At 46.2% G+C, this 9120-nt stretch overlaps 1 protein-coding gene across 1 annotated transcript; it reads left to right on the top strand.

Annotated features, from left to right (window-relative positions):
- The first annotated feature begins 424 nt into the window (after positions 1-424).
- On the top strand, positions 425-8193 carry LOC148120849 (schlafen family member 2-like). Its single transcript, XM_087910194.1, has 2 exons — positions 425-655; positions 6806-8193. The coding sequence occupies exons 1-2, from the start codon at positions 606-608 to the stop codon at positions 7884-7886; spliced, it is 1131 nt and encodes a 376-aa protein (XP_087766320.1). The 5' UTR covers positions 425-605; the 3' UTR covers positions 7887-8193.
- The last annotated feature ends 927 nt before the right edge of the window (positions 8194-9120 follow it).

Raw genomic sequence — 9120 nt, 5'->3', positions numbered from 1 at the left:
TACCCAAGAGTATCAGAGATCTTTCAACTTTCTGGTGTCTTCTTCAATTTCTTTCTTCAAAGATTTAAAGTTCTTGTCATACATGTCTTCCACTTCTTTGGTTAGAGTTACTCTGAGATATTTTGTGCTATTTGTGGCTATTGTGAAGGGTGTTGACTCTCTGATTTCTTTCTCAGCTTTTTATCATTTTTCGACTGGAGGGCTACTGATATTTTTGAGTTAATCTTGTATCCTGCCACATTACTGCTCATTACACTTATGAGTTGTAGAAGTTCCTTGGTAAAATTTTTGGGGTCGCTTATGTAAACTATCATATCATCAGCAAACAGTGACAGTTTGACACAGAGAGGGTGGTATGGTTAACTACAAGCAATTCTCAAATTTCCAGTATGACACCAGAAGTGAGGCAGCAGCAAGCTTTTCAAAGATCAGGGAGATCAAAAAACAAAGGACTAGGTTAGGCTTGGAGGTGGGGACACAACCGGAGCTGTACCTGGGACTGGCCAAGTGACATAGCCCACCCTGGAAGACCTCACAGTGGGGAGGGTCTTCCTCAGATGACTGTAGACTGCCTCATCACACCAGGAGGCTGACTGGAAGAAGATATGAGCCCCAGACTTCAAACAATTCAGCTAGGCAACCCCAGAACTCATAGGTAAGTGACCACTTCATTAGAGCCTACTCAAGCCCCAACCCTAAAGGGGTTATGCCCTTTCCATTTCTCCCTTCCAGCCCAGGTACAGTCTAGTGGCTGTGGGATCTTATGGGGGTCGTCAGTACAATTATTGTCTATCAGGGGACCCTTGTTTGTTTCTGTTCCTACTTGGACTATTGGCTTTTGGAGATTTCATAGCTCATTTTGACAAAGTACAGGCTGTGGAGGACTTGGGTGAGCTGTGGGTGAGGAAAAGGCCTTTGTCTGCTTAGGGTGGAGGGAGGGTTTAATCTCAGGCTCTGCTGTGTGTGAGCCAGAACTAGTGAGGCAGACAGCAGAGGGTGTGGGTGGTCTCCAGAGCCTCTGGAGCCTTCCTTGTTCTCTTGGAGATCTGACCCTGTGGGGAGTTGGGTAACTATGTCCGGCAGGAAGGCAAGAACTGCATTCTAGATGAAGAAAGAAGGAAGTATAATAGAGCCAGAGAAGCTTTCACTGCTCTCCTAAACCAAAGGCAGAGCACCTTAGAGGAGCCCAAAGAGGGCTCCAGGGCTCACTGTTCTCCAGAGGCAGCTCCTGCTCCTGTCCCAGGGGGTTTTCCTGCCAGTCTGCAGTGCTGGCATCAGAATGCCACGTTCTTCCCCGCTGAAGACAGCTACCAAGACACCTTAAATCCCAAGTCAAAGTCTCAGGGAATTTTCTCCAGTGCACAACACAATTTGGGAGTGGATTTAGGGTTGGAGAATCTGATTTGTAAACCACAGCTAAAGCTCCCGGGAGGTTAATGAATTTACACGCCTGGATTTGTGGTTCACCTGACCTGTGTCTTTCTGAAGGATTGAGTCCCAGATACATGCCGAAAAGAAGTGAATTTTGAACCATTGAAAATTTACCATAGTCACAGGTTTAGGAGTGCGATGGTCAGTGCCCCAGGCTAACCCACAACACCTTTAAATATGACTGTACTGTCTCCCCCTTGAGGTCCAAATTTCCTGGGGATGTGAGAATTGTGCTTTGGGACTTGGGTGTGAGATGAGACTCTGTCTCCTTTCCATATGGAGAGCGAACCATGGGTGCTGGCTTAGGACTGGGCCTGACAAGGAGACGCTGGACAGGAGGGGCTGGGAAGGAATGAGGAACTGGCTGCTCAGCAGTGCAAAGAACAGGGTGGAGTCACGACTACTGACTGGGCAGAAACGAAATTTCTCCCTTTTCAGAAACAAAACTGTTCCCTTCTCAGAAACGAAACTTCTCCCTTTTCAGAAACGAAACTGCTCCCTTCTCAGCAGTACAGGCTGCTTTAGTTCCTGTTTATGAAGGTTGTTGTTTTGCTGTAGTATTTTAGAGGGGAAGGAGGCAGACAGGGTCTGGGTGTGTAGCCCAGGCTGAATGCTCACTGTTCATTTTCTCCATGTCTCAAGCTCACAGAGCCCACATCAGCCTCACAGGGTCAGTACCATGCTAGGCTCCTTGCAGCCTTTTGGGTAGAGATGAAGAACTTTACAAGGTGTTAGGGAAAATGTGCTCACCTTTGGGCGCCTCAGTCACACCTGTTCCCTCTTTCTGTGATTTTATTACTAACATTCAATTGTGACAGAGTAAGGTATCTGAATACCATTCTCTTTCTTTCCAAACATAGCTGACTAGACACCCTGAACCCCAAGTTCCCTTCTGAGAGAATTTCCCCCAGAGACAGTGCTATAATTTGAGAAGGAACTACCTGGTTAACTAGACCCAGGGGTGCCCCTCTTTGTCTGCCAACACTGGGATGTTAGACACAGGCAGTCAATCTCAGCTTTCTGTGTGGGTGCTGGCAATCCAAACTCAGGTCCTCAAGCTTGCAAAACAAGCCCTTTATCTACAGAGTCACCTCCCTGGTCAGAGACCTTAATGTAACTTCATGCTGAGGCAGAGGATGGGGACCTGGCCAGGTATGGAGGTGCCCTGGAAGATTAGAAGTGCTAGTTTCTTTCCTTGCTGACCCATTTTCACCCAAAGCTCACGAGGCTTATGAAAATCAGGAAATTATGGCCCATGCAAAAGTAGACAACAAATGGTCAGGAACTCCTTCTGAGAGAGCCAAGACCCTAGACAGTAGATGAAGTCATTCAGACACTTGAGGTGATGTACACTTGCAGAAAATGAGATTGGAACTTTTCCCACAGCACGTAATAATATGAACATAAACCTGAACATTTATTACTTCAAAGAGAGAAAGACAGAAACAGAAAAAGGGAGAAAGGACAGAAAACACATGTGCACACGCCAAGAGAGGAAACAGAAAGAGGCCAAGATGGTGAAGAGAGGTCAAAAGTCGCTGGGAGTGGGCGTGACTTGCCCCTTAAAGGGACCAGAGACCAAAAGGAATAACATTCCCAGATCCTTTTTATAATAAAAAGCAGGTAATATTCCTTAAAAAAAATTGCTGGCGTGCCCCCCGAGCGGCCTGCCCAAGATCCCTGGGCAGCAGGCTCATAGAGCAACCACAAGCCAGGCAGAGGCTGCCAGAGCGGTGCTGGGAGAGTCATCCAAACGAGTGGGAGAGCAGGCGGTGGATGAAAGGCTTACAAGATATAGTAAATAGACATAAAGCTGAACATTTATTACTTAAAGGATAAAGAGAGACAGAGACAGAGATACAGAGAGACACGTGTGCACATCCCAAGAGAGAAGATAGAAAAGAATGTGTGATCCAAGATGGCGGGGAGAGGTCAGGGGTCACTGGGAGTGGGTGTGGCTTGTCCCTTAAAGGGACCAGAGACCAGAGGAATAACTGTCCCGCGCTATCGTCTCGCCAGCAAGAACCATGCGGTACACATAGGATACTTTTGTAGAAAGGCTTTAATCCTCTTGGGAGCTAGAGCATAAGCCACATGGCGGAGACCCAGATATGATGGAACCCATCCCTTATATAGGAAACAGACCCTGCTTTGGACGTGTCACTCTTGTATTGGTCCGCTGCTCCTAGTCCCAGGTGATACCTTGGGAGTAGTGGAAAAATACCAACATGTGTGAGCTTTCTAGCTCACCTGGCGGTGCAGCGCCATCTATGGTGGAGAGTGTGGTTGCGGCCTTCTACATCTCCCCCTAATTTTACTTCTTAGCAGAAAGGCAACTCCCTCAAAAGGTAAAGATAGAGGTCGTACTTTCCAAAATGAAAACATTAAAATGGGCTTACATGGAATCTGTCCCTAGGCTCATGACATCTGGAACCTATCCGGCCTGTCCTCTGCCAATTTTTTGGGAAAGGGAACATATGGCAGGAAACCCTTATGCAGAGCGACTTATCTCTCAGAGAGGGCCATTCTCTGTGTGCTGCTTTTTAGCTCCATAACCTTTAGGGCTAGCTAAGCCAAGCATTCCACCCTGTGCAATGGACCATTGTCCTAGGGGTGCAGGAGCTGGTTGGCTTAAACCTTATTGCTTTAACAAGATAACCATATAACAATAGAGGCTCCCTGTTCTAGGGCAGCCAGCGCTGAGCAAAAACCATTTTGTCCCTAAGACTTTGGGATTTGAGTCAGCAGACCATCCAGAGGAGAAACACTATTTCATAGCAGGACCGTTCCAAAACATTTCCACCCCCATCCATTCTTTGAAGTAGGGGATGAAGGACACGATCCAGGACTGGAATTCTTTGGCCAAGCTTATGTCCATTCGCGTGGAGTTGATTGTCATGATGGACCGTCTCAAGGAGGACAGCAAATCATCAAAATTCTCCTGCAAGATACAAAGACAATTCTCGGGACAAGTTAGCCATTTTTATAAAGTTCTCATATGGTACATTGGTCATATATAAGGCTGGAGTTTTCCATTTACAGCCCAATTGGGCAAGCTATCATAAGCTATCCACCTGTTCTTGTATTAGGTCAATTATTTGATTAAGAACCATTATTTTACCTCTAATAGATATATCTATGGTAACCTGCTGATCTAGGGCTGTAGCCACTGTGGTCGATAACTGATTGAGGGTCTTTGTTTTTTATGATATAGGCCGTGCTGTCCCAGTGGCGCCTAGGAAAAACCCAGGCCCTGTTTGTTGATATAAGGTTTAAGATTTATTGGCTCCCGTATTCCTTGCCGGTACGGTGGCCTCGGGCTCCAGAGCCCGCCCGCTATCCAAGTGTTGTGTGGGCCTGCTCGCTGTGCGGATCCCCGTGTCCCAGGCCAGGAAGTGGCGGCTCCACTCCCAGGCGCCCCCCCCCCCCGCCTTCCCTGCGAGGCCAGCCCAGTCCTCTGCGGCTGTGTTGGTGGGGGAGTGTGGGGGGAGCCGACACACAGACCGAGGCGGCATAGGCCAAGATGTGTGAGCTTTCTAGCTCACCTGGCGGTGCAGCGCCATCTATGGTGGAGAATGTGGTTGCGGCCTTCTACAAATAACACATAACATAAGCAGAATACAAAATGAATTAATCATATCAATGTAAGACCATAAAAAATGTAAGAAATTGAAAAACTACTAAAAGAAGGCTTAGAAGAAAAGTTCTATGACATTGGTTTTGGTAAAGGTCATTGGATGTTGCCTTGAGTGGTTCTACTGTCAACTGGACAGAACCTAGAATTATCTGGGAAAAGTACATCTGATGGAGGAGGGTTAACTGTCTATGTGTTTCTTTCACTGGTTAATAAAGAAACTGCCTTAGCCTTTTTGATAGGCCAGCCCTTAGGTGGGTGGAGTAGACAGAACAGAATTGTGGGAGAAAGAAAGCAGAGGCAGTCAGTCGCCATGACTCTCATCTCCGAGACAGCCACAGGTTAGAATCCTCCTGGTAAGCCCCCACTTCGTGGTGCTACAACGATTATTAGAAATGGGTTAGATCAATATGTAAGAGTTAGCCAATAAGAGGCTACAGACAATGGGCCAGGCAGTGTTTAAAAGAATACGGTTTCCGTGTAATTATTTCGGGTAAAGCTAGCCGGGCAGGCGGTGGGAAGCGGCCTGCCGTTCATTCTACATATATCAACTGAAGGATCATCAATATCTGATTGACTGTGGGCACGTGTGTAAGATTGTGTTGATAATTGATGTAGGAGGGCCCAGACCACTTTAGGCAGCCCCATTCCCTAGGCAGGGAGACTACAACAACATAAGAAAGCTAGCCGGTCAGCTCCACCCCCATGATTCCTGGTATATTTCCTAGACTGTGAAGTGAGTTCTTCAGTCAAGGTAATGTTGTGTGGAACAGCAAGCAGGCCTCCTTCAAGTTCCTGCTCTGACATCCCTCAGTGGTGGGTGGTGATGTGGAATTATTTGCAATAAACCAGCTCTATCCCAAAGTTACTTTGGTCCGGATATTTGTCACAGGAACAGAGAGAAAATCAATGCAGATGTTTCCTAAAGCACAATAAAAAAAATTTACCAATGTTGATCTGAGATTTTATCAAACTGTAATATTTCTGCAAAACATAGCAGACAATCCACAGAGGGAGAAAAGGTTTACAACACACAGTCTGATAAAGGGTTAATACCCAAGGAGATAATAAACTTAGTCAAAGATAAACAAATAGCCTAATTGCAAAATGGACAGAATGGATACTAATCACAAAACTTTGAAAGCTGGGATGGAGAGAGGGCTCAGTGGTGAGGAACTCTGGCTGCTCTTCCAGAACACCAGAATTCAATACCCAGCACCCATATGGAGCTTACAACCACCTGAAACTCCAGTTCCAAGGGATCCGGTGCCCTCTTCTGGCCTCAGGGCTACTGCATGCACATGGTCCCCAGACATAATTTCAGAAAAAACACAAGTAGGCATAAAATAAATAAGTCTAAAAAAAAAAATGTGTAACTAAAGCCTTTGTTACACAAAAGGCAAGAACCACACAGATTCCAATAAGGGCTTACTTAGAGAAGACTGAAGACAATATTTAGGACTGGAAAAGAGATAAGTGAAAATTAAATTAGAATTGAAAATGCAAAGGGCTTAACTATACTTGTAACGCCACATCTGAAAACTCAGTAGGCAAATAAGCTCAGCCAATGAATGCAAAAGCTGAAAATAAAATAAAATAAAATAAAATACCCATTTCTCCTCCTGAAAAGTGACCAGCGCTGTGAAAAATATGTAGTCAAGGATGGTGCTGTTGGCTTCACAGTACAGAATTTGTTGTCTCCTGTTAGGTCTCATTCTAAAGGCTCTGTCTGTTTTACAGGAAAGAAATTCAGGTTGAAAATGCAAACGCTGCTGGGGACATGGCCATCACCATTGATCTGGAAACAGACTATGCTAAGCTGGTTCTAAAGGTGAAAGCAATCACACTTGGAGAGAAGAATAGAAAGGAAATGAAGAACCAACCCCTCAGAAAACAGGAGAATGAAACCATCTCTCGAGCTGTGTGTGCCCTCCTGAACTCTGGAGGTGGAGTGATCAGGGCTAAAATTGAAAATGAAAATTTTAGCCTCCCCAGGAATGGATTGGGACAGGATTTGGAAGCCGCTCTTTGTAAATGTCTGCCGTTTGTGGGGAGGCATCTGGACTTCATGGAGCATGGAGGCTACTTTAATATCTTCGTGAAACCATGGAGTCTGGATGTCTTCGGGCTGCCGATTGGCACCCTGAGAACCAATTTGTACATTAGAAACGTTTCATCTTCGATTGAAGTGAATGCTGCTGCTGCTCTCGAGTTCCTCCAAGACCTGGAGGAGGTGGGAGGGAGATCCTGTGTCAGACCAGAGCTGCCTGCAAGCAGAGCCTGCCCTGGAGTAGAAGAAGAGAGCGACCTGGAGGACCTGGCTGCTGCGGTTTTTAACAAGACACAATTTCGGCACCAGGAAGACTTCCCCTTCACCAGATCCACCTATGTTGAAGTTACATTGCTTTCTGTGAAACAGCTGCGAAAATGCGTCAAAGAGCTCATCCCTCGAACTGTGTCCGCGTTTGCAAACACTGACGGGGGATATTTGTTCATTGGTCTGGATGGAAACAATCGGCAAATAATTGGTTTTGAAGCAGAGAAGAGAACACTTGTTTTTCTAGAGAGTGAAATAGAGAAGTGCATCAGACAGCTGCCTGTCACTCACTTCTGTGAGGAGCAGAAGAAGATACAGTACACATGCAAATTCATCCCCGTCCTCAGACAGGGAGCTGTGTGCTCATATGTGTGTGCACTCAGAGTGGAGAGATTCTGCTGTGCTGTGTTCGCTGCAGAGCCTGAGTCCTGGCACGTGGAAGACAAGGGTGTGAAGAGGTTTACCTCAGAGGAATGGGTCAAGAGTCTAATGGATGGCAAGTAAGGCTCTGGAGCCACTGGTGACTTCACGCATGCCCACTGGTCATGTTTTAGCTGAGGCTCTCAAGAAACACTTGGAGTCTTTACCAATGGCATTCTTTGGGCCTGTCACAGCTGAAGGACTTCATGGCTACAAGAGGGCCAAGCCTGCAAGTCCCTGAAGCTGTGTAACTGGAGATGACTCCCCAGCAGACGTCTACTACCAACCAACTATTCCCTGCTGGACTTCAATTGACAGAAGAAAATGCCTTCATAAGATCAGGCTTCAGCCAAGCCTACAGCCATTTGCTTCTCCCTTCCTTCCTTCCCTCCTTCCTTTCCTTTTTTCTTTCTTTCTTCTTTCCTTCCTTCCTTTCTTCCATTCTCTTTTCTTTTCTTTCTTTCCTTTTCTTTTGTTTGACTTTTATTTGATTTTTTGTGAATTGCACCCCAATTCTACTCACCTCCCCATCCCTTCATAAGCATCGTTTGCCTTTTCATCAGCCCTTGCAAAAGAAAAAAGAAGCCTAAATAAAGATGAAAACAATAATCTCGCCATGGAAGCTGTGCTGTGTCACTGTGTGTCCACAGTATACCCTTTTTCACAAACATCTTTACTTGAAAATGTTTTTCACAATAAGTTGTTGGTCTGGTTCTAGGATTCTGGCCTCTGTCACACTATCAATATTGGACGCTCCCCTGGACCCTTTTCTGATATCCAATTGTTGTCCTGTGTCATGGAGATCCTGCAGCTATGCTTCTACAGTACCAGCCCCTTCCCATGTTCCAGCAGTTTATGAATAGGTTAGATGCTGGGATGAGCCAACTCAAAACTCTGGGTCTTGGCCTGGGTGGCAACTGAATAGGTTAACCAGCCCACTTCTACACCCGTGCCACCCAGATCAGCTCTCCACACTGCCCCTGTGAGTAGTAGGGCCAGCTCACCTGGGTGTCACAGCTAGTAAGGGGCAGAGCTAGCTTTTAGACTCTACTACCCAGGAGAGCAGTATAGGACATTTCCTAAACTAGTGATTGATGTAAGAGAGCCCAACCTCTGCATAGGCTCCTCCCTCCAGGTTCCTACACGGTTTGAGTTCTTGTCCAGGCTTCCTTCAAGGCCGATGACACCGTGGAAGTGTAAGGCAAATAAACCATTCCCTCCAACTCCTGCTTTATGGTCATGGAGTCAACGGAGCAATAGAAACTCTAAGATACATGCTTAGTGTAAAGTCTGTGAGAAATTCTTACTGTAGCCACTG

Source organism: Myodes glareolus, chromosome 9, assembly GCF_982192425.1.
Source record: "Myodes glareolus chromosome 9, mMyoGla1.1, whole genome shotgun sequence".
Lineage (NCBI taxonomy): Eukaryota > Metazoa > Chordata > Mammalia > Rodentia > Cricetidae > Myodes > Myodes glareolus.
Note: the sequence above shows the minus strand (reverse complement) of the source record. Positions and strands in the feature narration are given on the sequence as shown.